Source organism: Tursiops truncatus, chromosome 15, assembly GCF_011762595.2.
Source record: "Tursiops truncatus isolate mTurTru1 chromosome 15, mTurTru1.mat.Y, whole genome shotgun sequence".
Classification (NCBI taxonomy): domain Eukaryota; kingdom Metazoa; phylum Chordata; class Mammalia; order Artiodactyla; family Delphinidae; genus Tursiops; species Tursiops truncatus.
In genome coordinates this window covers 60,217,407-60,232,124 of record NC_047048.1, presented here as the reverse complement: position 1 = coordinate 60,232,124, position 14,718 = coordinate 60,217,407, and the positions used below count along the sequence as shown (strand labels likewise).

At 50.3% G+C, this 14,718-nt stretch overlaps 1 protein-coding gene across 1 annotated transcript in view; it reads right to left on the bottom strand.

Annotated features, from left to right (window-relative positions):
- Positions 1–2,993: 2,993 nt before the first annotated feature.
- Positions 2,994–14,718, bottom strand: part of TM9SF4 (transmembrane 9 superfamily member 4) — a 56,684-nt gene continuing 44,959 nt past the window's right edge. Inside the window, exons 13-18 of the mRNA XM_033839053.2 lie at positions 12,403–12,486; positions 10,685–10,860; positions 10,126–10,189; positions 8,833–8,952; positions 7,932–8,021; positions 2,994–4,934 (exon numbers count right to left, since the gene is read on the bottom strand). Of these exons, the coding sequence (XP_033694944.1) occupies positions 4,785–4,934; positions 7,932–8,021; positions 8,833–8,952; positions 10,126–10,189; positions 10,685–10,860; positions 12,403–12,486 (684 nt within the window). The 3' untranslated portion in view covers positions 2,994–4,784. The remainder of the gene's footprint in view (positions 4,935–7,931; positions 8,022–8,832; positions 8,953–10,125; positions 10,190–10,684; positions 10,861–12,402; positions 12,487–14,718) is intronic.

Genomic DNA, 14,718 nt, shown 5'->3' with positions numbered 1-14,718 from the left:
AAGAACAAAATTGGAGGGCTAACAACACCTGATTCTAAGAATTATTATAAAGCTACAGTAATAAAAAGTGTGGCATTGGCATAAAAATGGACAGAACAATGGAACAGAATGGAAATTCCAGAAATAAATCCACACACAGGTGGGCAACTGATTTTTGTCAAAGACACAAAGAGAAAAGATAAGCTTTTCAAGAAATGGTAAAAAAAAAAAAAACAAAAAACAACTTAGATCCATATGTTTCACCTATACTAAAATTGCCTCAAAAAGGATCATAGATCTAAACACAAAACCTAAAACTATGAAACTTCTTAAAGAAAACATAGGAGAAAAATCACTGTAACCTTGAGTTAGGCAAAGATGTCTTAGATATGACACCCTAACCCCAATCCATGAAAGAACGAATTGATAATTGGACTCTTTCAAAATTAAAAATTTCTGCTCTTTAAAAGACACTACTAAGAGAAGGAAAACACAAGCCACAAACTGGGAGAAAATCTTTGCAAAGCATATATCTGACAAAGGACTTGTATGCAGAATCCATAAAGAACTCTCAAAACTTAATTTCAAAAAACAAGCAACTCATTAAAAAATGGGCAAAGGATTTGAACAGACACTTCATCAAAGAAGATATATGGATGACAGATAAGCCCATGAAAAGATGCTCAATAAAAGTTGTCACTAGGGATATGTAAATGGAAATCACAGTGAGACATTATTTTGCACCTGTTAGAATGGCTGAAATTAAAAAGATTAACCACAGGAAGTGTCAGAACGTGGAGCAACTGGAACTCTTATATACTGCTGATGGGAATGTGAAATTATACATACAACCACCTGGGAAAACAGCTTGGCAGTTTAGCTTAAACGTTCCCAATATCATATGATCCAGCCATTTCACTGCTTCACTTATTCACAGCAATTTTTTTTTTTTTTTTGCGTTACGCGGGCCTCTCACTGTTGTGGCCTCTCCCGTTGTGGAGCACAGGCTCCGGACGCGCAGGCTCAGTGGCCATGGCTCACGGGCCTAGCCGCTCCGCGGCATGTGGGATCTTCCCAGACCGGGTCACGAAACCGTGTCCCCTGCATCGGCAGGCGGACTCTCAACCACTGCGCCACCAGGGAAGCCCACAGCAATTTTCTTTGTGATAGACAAAAACTTGAGACACAAATGTCTGTCAATAGATAAGTAGATAAACAAATTATGGTATAGCCATACAATGGGATTTCATATACCCTGAAATATAGAGGAATGAACTACTGATATACATAACAATGTGGATTAATCTCAAAATAGTTACGCTGAATGAAAAAAGACAAAAAAAGCATACATATGATTTCATTTATATAAAGCCCTAGGAAAGGTAAACTAATCTGTAGTGACAGAAAACAGGAATGGTGAGAGGCTGGAAGCCAGGATTACAAAGGACATGAAGAAACTTGGGTCGATGAATATGTTCACTATCTTGATTGTGGTGATGGTTTCATGATATATAAATATGTCAAAACATGGGACTTCCCTGGTGGTCCAGCGGTTAAGACTCCACACTTCCACTGCAGGGGTTGCGGGTTTGACCTCTGGTTGGGGAACCAAGATTCCACATGCTACACGGCACAGCCATAAAATAAATAAATTGTACACACACACACACACACACACACACACACAACAGAACATATCAAATGGTGTAGTTTCTATCAATTATAATTTATATTAAAAATATAAACATAAATACACTTTTTTTTTTAAAAATACACATTCTTTTAAAAAAGCAGCTATAGTAGTGTTTGGAAGACCAGGCCTTGGAGTCTGGCTGCTTCAGTTGAGTACTACTCCAGCACTCACTTGCCATGGGACCCCCCCCAGCAGGCTACCTGAACTACTGGTGCCTGTTACCTCCTCCGTAAAAGGGAGGAAAGAACGAATTGATCATTGGACTCTTTCAAATTAAATAACGGAAATTAATTTTTTAAATGAAATAACGGAACATGCTTCAGAGGATCATATTCAAGATTAAATGGCCTAACACATGGAAAGTGTTTGTAACAGTGTCTGGAACACAGGAAGTATCCCATGAATGGCAACCAGCACCTTTCTCACTGAGGTTTGGCACTGGAGTGGGTGGGTCTAACAGGCAAATGTTGTTTTTGTTTGCTGTGCATACCCTACTGTGGTTAACTGTTCTTTCCTCATCACCCATTCCACGTGACTCTGGTGGGCTGAAATTCACAGTATCCAGTACACTTGGGGTATGCAGCCTGTAATAGGACTCTATCACCCAGGATATAGTGATTGGTCCAAGATGTATGAACAGTAACCCAAGCCGGGCCCATCAGAGACCTTTCCTGGGATTTATCAATATTGAGTGTACTGACATAAGATGTCTTTCTTTTTCTTCTGGGCTTTCTAAACTGGCTAATGTAAGCCTAGAGTGACCTGTGCCATGCTCTCCCTGCCTCCCCCACAGGAAAGAAGACTGTTGACAATGGGACAAACGATACAGAGAAAAGCACAGTGGAGACAGGGAGAATCTTAAGGCTATCCTTTGTGCCCCTGGATCTACCCAGACCTGAAGCCAAACCACTCCTTTCCTTGCTGACTTATGAGCTAGTCAATCCTCCTTGGGGCTTTAGGCTGTGTGACCCATTTCCACTGCCTGCAGCTGAAGGTGTCTTACATGACAGAGAGGTGAAGTGAGTTAGCAGCAAAATACTGGAGCTGGAAATCATTTAAAAGCCAGGTCTCACTGCTACCAAAGCTCACACATGATTACCACCTCCTACTTGTGGGACCAGAGGGGCATGCTTAGTGATTCAGTATCAAGGGGCTAAGCAGATGGCAGAGGCTATGAACAAGCACCAGGCAGGGGAAGAGCAGTGGCCTGGGCCCTAGAGAGCCTTGACACGAGACCGAGCTTTGAGGGAAACCACTCAGCTCAGCACATTTGGGGAATGTGTCTCACCTCAGACCCTTAAAGAGGTTCAAGAGACATGACAACAGGACAATGACATATTTATTTACAATTGGACCAAAAAAAGGCATACAGGCGTCTTTTAATTAAAAATAATGATGATGATGATTTAAAAAGTCAGAAAAATCGATGCTGTTTGAACCCTTTATGAGGAGTCCGTTTCCCCACTCCCCCCAAAAAGAGAATCTCTTAGGGAAAAAATCCAAAATTCGAATGAAGAAGACTCCATTATCATACTCTACTGCTTGGGTTCCCTTTCCTCCAACCTGATTCTTGGTGGACGCCGCTTGGCACTGCGGAGTCGCTGTGAGGCAAGGTTGAGAAGATCACCGGTTTGACTGGTGGAGCTGGTGAGGGCTGCTGGGAGAGTGCGGGGGGAGGACGGCGGGGAGGGTGGTGTGTTCCTAGCTCAGCCAGCATCCTGAGCTTTGTCTTCCTCAAGGGGCTGCAGCCAGGGTGAGTGGCTGCTACTTGAACCCTAACCCCAGGGTGGGTTTGGTCTCTTGCAGCTTAAGAGCAGACGTCTTGTGACACGCACGGGGGCGGGGGGTGGGTTAGGAGAAGTGGGCGCTGACAGGGGAGCCAGGCCTGCACGTCAGCTCCTCTTTCTTAGGCTCCTTGCCTATTCCTGGGACTCGGGGAAGGAATGACAGAACTTACTTTCCATCTTCCTTCTCGCAACCAGTGTTCTGGGTGTTCCTCAAAGGAGACAAGAACTCAGACAGGAGGTGGAGGGGAGGGGTCTGGCTAAAAGAGCTGTGTATGGGCACTAAGGCTGGGGGATGTCAGGGAGACTGCCTCTTCCCAGCCACCTAAAGGAGGGGATCTGCGGTCTCCAGGCCTTGTCCCGCCCTGGAAATGGAGGAGAGGGCCCACCCTAGCACACTCTGCAAAGAGCAGCGACCCCCACAAGGGAGGGGCTGAGGAGCCTCCTGTGGGGTGAGGACCCTCAGCCCAGACACACACACATGGATGCTTGGTTTGGCTCTGGAAACACTTGGCCCTGGATCCAGGGTTTCTTGGCACGAAGACAGTTCATTGCAAGTCTCTCCTCCGGTCCAGAAAACTCTCACTGCTCTGAGCAGGGGCAACTCCTGCTGTCCTGGGGCATTGGTGCCCAGTACTTCCAGGGGATTTCCTTGTAGCAACCAAGACCTGGGCTCCCAGTGACAAGATGACCGGAGGCCTGGCGGGAAGCCCCACCTCGAGCAGCCCTGGGAGGAGGCTGGGGAGGAGAGAAGAGGGAGGAAAAGGGGCTGGAAGAGGCTGGTTGGCACTGAGGATGCGTGTCCGGGCTGAGCTGTGCTTTGTCGCGGCATCAATGGCGAGGACGGGCAGCAAGAGGCTCCGAAATCTCGCTGGAGCCTGGCAGGCCCGGCGTTTCCTCTTCCAGTTAGTCGTGGGGTGGCCAACAGCCCTGAGGAACTGAGGTGGAGACAGTGACCAGAACCCAGTGTCTTGATGGGTTTATCCATCCTGGATCCATTTGTTAAAAAAACTAAGGAAAAAAGTCCAAACCAAAAATAAACCTGAATAAACAGGTCTGAGAGTTCCTGCTGGAGGGATCTTAGCACTGAAGAAAAACAACCCACAAAAAACTCATCCCCAACAGAACTGGAATAAGATGATGAAGAAAAATGCAAGATTTATCTATAGGCCCTCCCGCCCCCTATGCAGCCCCAGGATCCAGGAACACTGTGCCAGGAGTTACATTCCAAACGAGCAGGAGTTATTTTATTTTACGTGCCTGCAGTTCCCCACGCGGGGTGGCTTCCTGTCCGTGGATGGAGTGGGCCAGGCCACGGTCCACCCCCATCAGTCTATCTTCACAGCAGCGTAGATCTTGCGGACAAACATGTAGGCTGCATAGAAGCCGATGGTGCCCGTGAGAAGCCAGAAGGACAGGACCATGAGGGCCGTGTAGCCAAAGTAGAGGAGCGAGGGAATGAACTCGACGATGTCCAGCTGGGGCATGAGCAGGGGAGAGAAGAGAGGGGACACGCTTAGTGCCAGCCTGCCGTGGCCAACTGGGTGTCCCCCTACCTTCTCACTGATCTCGTGGTGAAGCTGAAGACTGGCAAGGGGAAGGGGCCTGCCCCAGGTGGGCAGCGAGGGGCAGGTGGGTCTCACAGTCACGGTGGACCTTCAGCAGTACCAGGGCCCGTGCACTGCCTTGGATGCTCACCACCACCATGGTAGGATATTAACCCACTTTACAGATGGGGCACAGTTACACAGCCGGGAAACAGAAGGAGCTGGGATTTGAACCTGGGGCTAGAGGGCTAAGAGCCCAAGGCCCAAATCCATTGACTCAGGACATTTCCTGCGGGGGTAGGAGGGAGTGGGAGTCTTCCTGGGGAAGGGCCTGGGAGCTCGCTGGGAGATGGGGCTGACCTCAGGGGCCAGTGCCAGAATGACAAAGGCAGCAATGGCCATAGCTGTCACTTCCTCACTCGCCACAGTCCCCAGAACAGTACAGTGAGACTCCTGGATGCTGGAGCACAGGAAGTGGGGGCAGGAGAGAGGCGTCCAGGGCTCCTGGCTTTAGGAACAGAGAGCCACCATGAGCCTGTCTCAGCCTACAGTCCTGTCCATCTGAGTGCGCTCTGTCACTTTCGTTACTCTCTCATGGGGATTTTTATCTTGCAGCATTTGAACTCCTTTGCAGAGTTCTGAGGCCTGGGAAGGGATGCTAGGGAATCTGGGGTGTGGTGGGGTTTGCTGGGCCAAGTGGAACTAATCTAGGACCTTGGTATCAAGACCTGCCCAGCCCACCAGGGCCTGAGTGGGGCCTGTTCTAGGGCTCATGGGAAGACAAATGGCCACAAAATGCCAGGAGCCCAGAAGAAAACAATAAGGGTCACTGTTTGAGACCGTCTCCCTGAAGTCAAATGTCCTCAAACTAGGGGTGAAGGCCATGTTTTCCAGCTCAACTGCCTATGTCTCCTTTTATGAGCTTTCTTACGGCTGAAGATGGGGTGAAGGTGAGGGGGGAAACAGGGCAGTGGTAAATCCAGTGGTAAAACCAGGAAAGGGATGAGGCAAAAAGGCAGCGCTGGAAAGTTCCTTAGAGTTCAGACAGGCCAAGGCCACCATTTTACAGACAGGGCTCTGGGGCTGGAGGAGGTTTTTAGAGCAGAGAAGAAAGGCTGGGCCACAGGCAGGAAGGGCAGGAGGCTGAAATGTGACCCTTGTGTAGGCGGCTATGGTAGCAGGTTTTGCTTGCCCAACACTGGCTCCTGTCTTCCTTCTTCCTGGTGTCTCGGGTACCCACTCCCTACTTTGTGGTCCTATTGGGGCTGTCGGTCCTAATACAAAACCTAAGCTAGTCAATCAGCGTATGCCATCCTACTGGACATGAAGAACAGTGAGGGATGGCATGTAGCCTGGGCCAATGAGTGTCTTCCCTGGGGTTTATAACATAATGATAGAAGAAAGATGTTCTTTTAGTTCTAGAGCTGCAAAGCTGAGAAAAGGAGACTCTAGGGCTGCTATTGGTCATCCTTCTATTTGTGGAAAGATCCTGCCTACAGATTGAAGCCAAGAAAACACACACAGAGCTGAGGAATAAACACAGAGCCCTGATACCATCTGAGCTGCTGGATCTAACCAAGCCTGAAGCTAGAACTCCAACTTCTTATTAAACTTACATCAGCCAAAACATTCTCTTTTTTGCTTAAGCCAGTTGGGACTGGTTTTGGTCACTTTCCATTCAAAATAGTTCTGATTAATAAGGGCTGTAGAGAAGGGAAATTAGATTTGTTCTGCAGGATTCCAGGAACAAGACTGTGGTCTGAAGATGGAATTTACAGGGAGGCAGATTTCAGTGTGACTTAAGGAAGGCCTTGATAATGACAGGAGCTATCCAAAGAGAATGGGAGCATCAGGAGGGAGTGACTTCTGTTGCTGGATGTGCCAGGGCAGAGGTCAGCGAGCTTTTTCTTAAAGGACCAGATTATAAATAGTTTAGGCCACGTGGCCTCTGTCAAAACTACTCCACTCTGCCATTGTAGTGTAAAAACAGCCTTGACCATATGTAAATGAACAAGCGTGGCTGTGTGCCAATAAAACTTTGTTTACAGAAGCAGGCCTGCTGGCCCCTGAGCTAGATGATCACTTGCTGGGATCGCTGGAGAAGAGGGCAGTCCGCAAACTGGAAGCGGGGGTGCGGCACCGCACTCAAATATCTGGACAGTCCTTTCCAACCTGACGTTTTTGGGAAAGGGAATTCCAAGCTTCACCCAGCTGACCTATGCCTCTAGTGTGGGAATACACCCTGGTTATAAGCAGAGGACTTCTCGGTTTGGGGTCCTGGATACCCAAAGTACAGCGGGTAAAACTGTCTTCAGCGTAAGCTCCAGAGGTAACATGGGGTCCGCCAGAGTGACCCCAGACTCCTCTCAATGGCCCATCTGGTTTGTGTTACACACAAATCTAATAAGCCTGCTGTGGGGATCTGTATTCTTACTCTTACGTCACTCTTTGGGGACGGTGAGCTCTGTGAGTATAGCCGAGTTCCTAAATCTGGGCGCTAAAGCCTACTTCAGCAGTTTCTGCTTTTACCTTTATTAACTCTTCTCATTTACTTTCATTCTTTCAAGTTACTGTTCTTTTTTTTTTTTTTCTGTCATCTTGAGGTGAACACTGTATTAGTCTCTCTTATTTCCTCTTAAAAGCACTGTAAGGTGATATACTCCCTTTAAGTTCTGCTTTGATTGTATCTCACAGGTTTTGCATACAACATTCTCATTGTCATTTATCCTGAAGGCTTTTGTCACCCAAACATACTCTCTTTCCTAAAAAGATTATGTTCTAAGAGCAGTAACAGTTCTAGGATGACTTTGGTCCTCCTCATTCTTGGCAGAAAAGTAAGACTTAGACACTTAGGGTTTTTCCCCAGCACCCTCCCCGCCACAATCCTGCCCTGAAAGGGCTAGGGGGCTCCCTCATGCAGGGTGGTACCTTGTTAACAAAATAAAAGATGGCATAGACCAGGACATAGAATGCAGATCCCCCGGAGACTAGGAAATTCCTCCACCACCAGCGGTAATCCTGAGGAGGAAACAGAGAAGGGTCATAGCTGTCTCCAGGCAGAACCTCTTCCCCAAGTTTCAGAGCTGCCTGAGGAACTAAAGACCCTGGGTAAGAACTGTAATATTTGGGGTGATGCGAAGCTTTTTATACCGTGACTGTGATGGTGGTTACACAACTGTAGGCATCTCTAAAAACTTACAGAACTGTAGATTAAAAAGGGTGAACTTTACTGTTTATAAATTATATCTCAATTTAAAAAAATCAGCAACAACAAAAGAACACTATTAACAACATTAGCATTTCTTGAGCAAACGCTCACCACGTGCCACATATTGTTCTAAGTGCTCTATGTGAATCAGCTCATTGAATCTTCGCAGCAGCCCTGTGAGCTAGGCCCGGAAGGCACACGGAGGTTAAACGACTGCCCGAGATCCAGAGCTACTAACAGAGGAGCCAGCGTTTCAGCTCAGGCTGTCTGTCCCAGAGCCCTTGTTTTGCCCATCAAGAGCTAGTCCCCACATGGAGGGCAGGTCACCCAAACTGCATCAGCTGTTGAAGAAACCACTACTGGAGTGGACTCAGTACGGACGAGCCTACTGTCGTTAGGTCGTGGTGACTTCCCTGCAAGACTATGCAGTGAGGTAGGGATCATTAACTCTAGTCTACAGCTGAACAAATGGAGGCTCTGCAAGGGGAAGTGATGTACATGCCCAAGACCTCATGGCCAGAAGAGGCAGGACCACAGGAGAAACCCAGACAGCCTCACTGATCCAATTCAATACTGGACCCAGCTGCCCCCACCCCAAACTGCCGGCCCAATTCCCCTCACCTCTGCACACAGCTGGAAGTATACCATGACGATGCTGATTTGCGAACAGGACACCACCAGGATGATGAAGACGAGGAACAGGAAGCCGAAAAGGTAATAGAACTGATTCTCCCAGATTGCCTGTGGATATACCGCAGCCGGCCTTCAGGTAGCCTGCCCCCACTCCCCTGGCATTCCCTGCTTGTGCTCGGGAACTCCATCCCTTAGTCAGGACTGGCAGGATTGGAGACACCATCATGACACCACTGGGGCCTGCGAGCCTGGCTTGTGGCTGACTGGTCTCTCCTCCCTGGAGCAAAAGGTTCCTAGGGAGGGGCTGGGGCATGGCTGATCCTGAGATGGGTGGCCCCCGCCTGAACTCAGCAGCTTGCGGAAAATAATGAATCCCACCCCAATCAAAATTACACGGCAGCCGCCACGACCTGGGGCAGCTCACCACGTGCCAGGCATAGTGTTACGTGCTTTACGTACACCACCACGTGTCAGCCTATGAAAGCATGGCATTTTACAGTGAAAGACGTCACGGTTCAGAGAGGCTGGTGATTGGCCCAGTGTCACACAAACAGAACAGATGTAGACTCCCTGCCCAGGCAGCCAACCCGTCCTAGGCAGGGCTGGGTGGGCGAGGGGGTCTCAGTAGGGACAGGCTGGGCCACTCCAGAGGAGTGGATGCTTGTCCAGCACTGACTTATTGCAAGACCCTCCCTCCATGCTAGGCGCTGAGCTGGGTCAGCTGGACTTAGATGGCTCTGAAGAACTGTTCTGCCAACTTTCATCTTGGCATGCCTGGGAGAGGAGTAATCATCATTACAACAGCAGCTACAAGTTAACAAGCATTTCCTGAATGCCAGGCGCTGTGCCTTTTATAGACGTTATCACGTTCCAGCCTCATGATGATCCTGGGAATTAGGCATCATCCCCCCACTTTCCTAGGAGTTTTGAGTAACTTAGGTAAAGACACGTAGGGACCCAGAAGTCAAAGCAGACGCAACAATGATATTAATAATGGTGGTGACTGACTGCAATACTGCTAAAGCAGCCAAAGCAGCTTCTGTTTACTGAGCCCTTCCCACACCAGACCCCGTACATGTGGCACATCTCACGTACCCTTCCAAGCTGTCCCGAGAGGCAGGACTGTTACCCTATTTTAGGGCAAAGAATGGGGGCTCTGAGAGGCTAAAAGGTCTGTCTGAAATGTCACAGGTGGTAAGAGGCAGAGCACCTAAGTGGAGGGGTAGGGACTAGGCTAGTGCGGGTGAAGGTGAGGGGTGGGGAGCAAGTAGCAGTACTCACACTGAAGATGAAGAAAAGCTCGATGAACATGGCGCCAAAGGGCAGGATCCCAGCCATGAGAATGCTGCAGAGAACGGGAGGGTTAACAATGCTGGGAGGTCTGGGCCGCTGGAAGCTTCGGGCTCCCTCCTGAGCCAGCAAGACTGAGAATGCTTCCACTGTCTGGTGGGTCTAAATCTTTCGGCATGCTTTTGTACCATTATAGCCTCTCAAGAGGTGGGCATCATTCTCCCTATTTTATAGATGGGAAAACTGAAGTACAGAGAGGTGGCGCGACTTGCCCAAGGTCCAAGGTAGTCTTTACCTGTCACCCTGCACCTTTCCACTCCACCCCTTCCCTGGCCAACACCGAGTCTGGCTACAACTTGGTCCTCTCTATCTTGGAGTGAAGCTAAGCTTTCAGGAAGTCTACTAGAGCCAGCCGGGGCTGCAGGAGCACCTGTCATAGCCCCCACAGGGGGAGGGTACCCCTGTCCATGTCTTTCCAAGGAGATGGCTCAGGGGAACGTTGGCCTTGCCTACTCCAGAAGCCCCCGCCCGGCCCTTGCCGGAGACTCACCCCACGAATCGGTTCATGTACCACCGCTGCTCAGGGATCTGCCGGGGAATCTGGTTGGTGCGCACAGGGTTGTCATATGGCTGCTTGCGGAAGCCGAAGTAGTAACCCAGGTAGACAAGGGGCAGGGAGATTCCGAACCACATGCATAGCAGGGCCACCATGGTGGGGAAGGGCACCTGTGGGCACAGCACCGTGAGGCTCCACAAACCCTGAAGCCCAGGCTGGGGTCGTGCAGGGGGAGGGGGGACCTTCTGGGTCCCAGGGCAGGAAGGGCACAGCAGGACCACCATGGTGGGGAAGCTCCTGCAGACACGCCCCCCCACAGGGCTCCTGGCCAGACTGTCCTGGGGCTGACCCCAGCCCCGGGAAAAGCAGAGGGCAGATGGAGGGCCAGTTGAGCCATGAAGTGAAGGAACCACGGCATCCTACAGGAGCTTGTCACCAGGGAGGACGTGGGGAAAGAACAAGGAAGGAGGGGCTGAGAGCATGAAGGGGAGAGGAAGGGCCGGAATGAAGAGAAATTACGTGTGGTCTGTTAAGTGAAAACGAAGGGGAAAATACAGAAGTGCACAAATAGTGCGTTCCCAATTTCGCTCAATGAAAACACCACAATATACCATGAAGTGAAAAAAGCAGGATATAAAACTGTATGTAGAGAACTCCATTTTAATAAAAACACCCCAATACTTATATGCATACATGCCTGGAGAGGCCTACACCAAAAAGTTAACAGCATTTCCTCAGATGGAGTATGGGGCTTTGGAATTGATTTTTCATTTTTTTTTAAATTCCCCTCTGCACAGTCTGAGGTTTTTACAACTCACACAAAATGGAAGAAATGAATTAATCTTTGTAAAGTGTTCAGAACAATACTTATTCCAAAGTAAGCACTATAAAAATGTTTGCTATTAGTTTATAATTTTACGATTACATTATTCCATTTTAAATATATCTAAAAAGAGGTTAAAAGACTGCAAAAACAGGGAATTCCCTGGCAGTCCAGTGGTTAGGACTCTACGCTTCCATTGCAGGGGGCACGTTTCCTTTCTAAAATTTCTGCAATGAGTGTTTATAGTGAGCAGCTGGTAACTGGGAGAAAAATGTTGAGAGAGAGAAGGGAGACAGGTATAAAAAAGAGGAAGTGAGAGGAAGAGCATGACCCTGTCTTTCCTGAGGGCAGCTCCCTGGACCGCTGGGGAGGACCCAGTCCTCCGGCAGCCCGGACTGCAAGCCTCACCCAAGCACCTTCTGTGGGCACCTGCCAGTGGAGGGGAGGCCGTTCTCTCCGCTGAGGCCGGGATGGCAAACACCTGCCCCACCTCTCCCGCAGCTAACCCATCAAGACCATCTCCCCACCCCCAGCTGAGTCCACAATCCTCACGGGGGGCTGGTGCTGAGCTCGGGGCAGGGACACTAGGAGGAGAGCGTTGTTTTGGGAGACTGACCTCATCAAGTCATACCAAGCAGCTTTCCCTTGGTTGAGACGAGGGAAATTCCCCAGTTGGCCCCTGGACTGTGGAAATCTCCCTTTAGAGAAGTGAGCTTTGGTCAGCTGTGTGAAAGAGCCCACAGGAAGGGCAAGACAGATGGATGCATAGGGATGGAGAAAACGTGGCCAGCCCTCTGGGGCTTTAGAAAAGGGAAGGAAGCAGCAGGAAGTGACCTGCAGGAATGGGCCTGAGCACAGCTGGCCCTCCCTTGCTGGGGAGGGCACTTACCGCCCCTGATGAGTGCTTTCCCCAGATGAAGCAATTCAATACGAAGCAGATGCCAAAAACCACGCCAGGGTACAATGTCGCCGTCTGGAAGCAAGAGAGACCAGGCTAGGGAGCTGTATCTAGGGAGAGCTCCCACCTGCCCCATCAGGGCTCCCCGACTAGAGGTTCTCAAGCCCTCCCTGTCCTGTAGGACTCAGCTCAAGGATAAACCCTTCCAGAAAGCATTCCCTGACCCCCAGACTAGGCAAGCCTCCTGCTCTCTGTCCTTTTGGATCCCTGAACCGCACCGTCCTCGCCCTCATCCGTGTTCGTAATCATGTGCTGTTGTTACCCCCACAGACATAAGCTCTTGGGAGGATCAGGTCCTGCTCACTGATGTGTTCCCAGCACTCAGAGCACAGTAGTGTTCAATAAGCATTTGTTGAATAGGAATGATCAAATAAAAGTTTTACTAAACACGTAGGTCTGGACCTCAACCCAAACTGTCCAGAGTGGTGGGTAAGCTTTAACTGAGTCTTAGGGGCGGTGGGTGCTCGCCTCCACATGAATCCATCATCTCACCCAATCCTCACTACAGGCCTAGATGGGAAGCACTGTCACTACCCCTTTTCAAGAAGAGGACAGAGGCCCAGTAACGTTAAATACCCCACACCCCAACTTCACACAGTCAGTTAAGGGTGGAGCAGAGATTCAAACCCAGGCAGTCTGACTCCAGAGGCCCTGCTCCTGACGCCCTGCGGTGTATTCTATCCAGTCAAGACTTCTGGGGCTGGGGCTCAGGCACTGGGAACCAAAGCCCTAGACCTACAGTGAAGCCTCCTTTACTACTGCGGCTGCCGGAGCACCCAAGAGGGTCTGCCCGTGAGGCCTGAGGCTCCCTGCAATCTGGTGCTCAGCTTCACGGCCAGTTTTATTTACCTTTAGCCTGTAGCCTCCCACACCCACTAACTGGCCACTGCTCTCCACGTCCCTGACCCCGGGCCTTCATGAGGTAGAGTCATCAGCATCTCAGGGATCTGCCGTCTGAGTGCCAGTGCTGAACCAGTGGCCTTCTGTATACAGTCTCCTTCCAACCACACAACGACCTGAGACTTAGGTGCAACCAGTCCCCACTGGAGAGATGGGGAAACCGAGGCTCAGAGGGCTGGTCAAGGTTACCAACCAAGGAAATAACGGAGCCAGGACTGGGATCCCGGAGATTCCAGAACCTGAGGCCTCCTTGCTGGCTGCTTCCATCCAGTTGAAACCCTCCTCTCCGAGGCCCAGCTCAAATGTCATTTCCCCCCTTCCTGTGTGTTCCTACTTTACTCTGCTGTGTAGCAGAGAACTCCTCGTCTGTCCTCCTGGCTGAAATGTATGGACTGAGCACTGTGCTAGATACCAGGAAGAACAGGAAAAATGTTCAGACCCATAAATGGAGAACAACATAAGTGGCACTCATAGGCACAAGGCTCTGCCCAGGCCCCCCTGGGGTGCCAAGGGGGACCCTGAAGTTAGAATCGGTGGGGGAGGAAGAGTGACCCCGGACCTAAGACTTAGCTGCCCACGCAGAGGCTGGAGGAGAGAAGAGCAGTTGTACACCTGCACGGCTGCGGCTGCAGCAGAGGCCCGCCTGTGGAGCGATGCGGAGCTCCACACCAGGGAAGGGTCAGAATCTTGCAGGGAAACTGAGGAGGCCTAGGACGGCCAAGGGCCCAGGCAGGAGGGAAAGATGCCTGAACCTGGGCAGGAGTCCTGGGGATGGAGATGGGAAGGAATTCGTGGACTATCTGGCAGGAGAACCATCCACACTTGATGTATGAGAGGAGGCGGGGGCGCTAGTGAGTAGGAGGAAGAAGGGGAGCCACCCAGGTGACTGCCTTGGGGGCCCGGGTGGATGATGGTGCCACTGGATGCAGGGAGCAGGTTTGGGGCAGAGAGACAGGGTTTGCCGTGGCACCAGTACAGGGAGACTTGGAGGGTATCTGGTGGGAGACCTCATCAGGGAAGTCTCACCAGGTGAGGAGAGGGCTGGGTTTTACAGCTCTGAAGATCCCTGGGTCTTAGCACACAGTAGCCTGAGAAAAACACCTGATGTGTCAAGAATTTAGGAAACTCTTTTTGATCTTTCTAGAACAACCACTGTCACAGCTCTTCTATACTGAGGGCTTATTAACTGCCAGGGGTATTTGCCAGAGCTGGGATAGCCTGAGTTCCCCTGCTCTTTTGATAGCTGTGAGAATGGTTTCAGAAGGCCTGGGTCTAGAGGCTTCTCTGAATTTGGCACCAGGGGTTTCCCTGGTCCTCTAAGGGCTCACTTGCTCTGGGAGAAGGGGC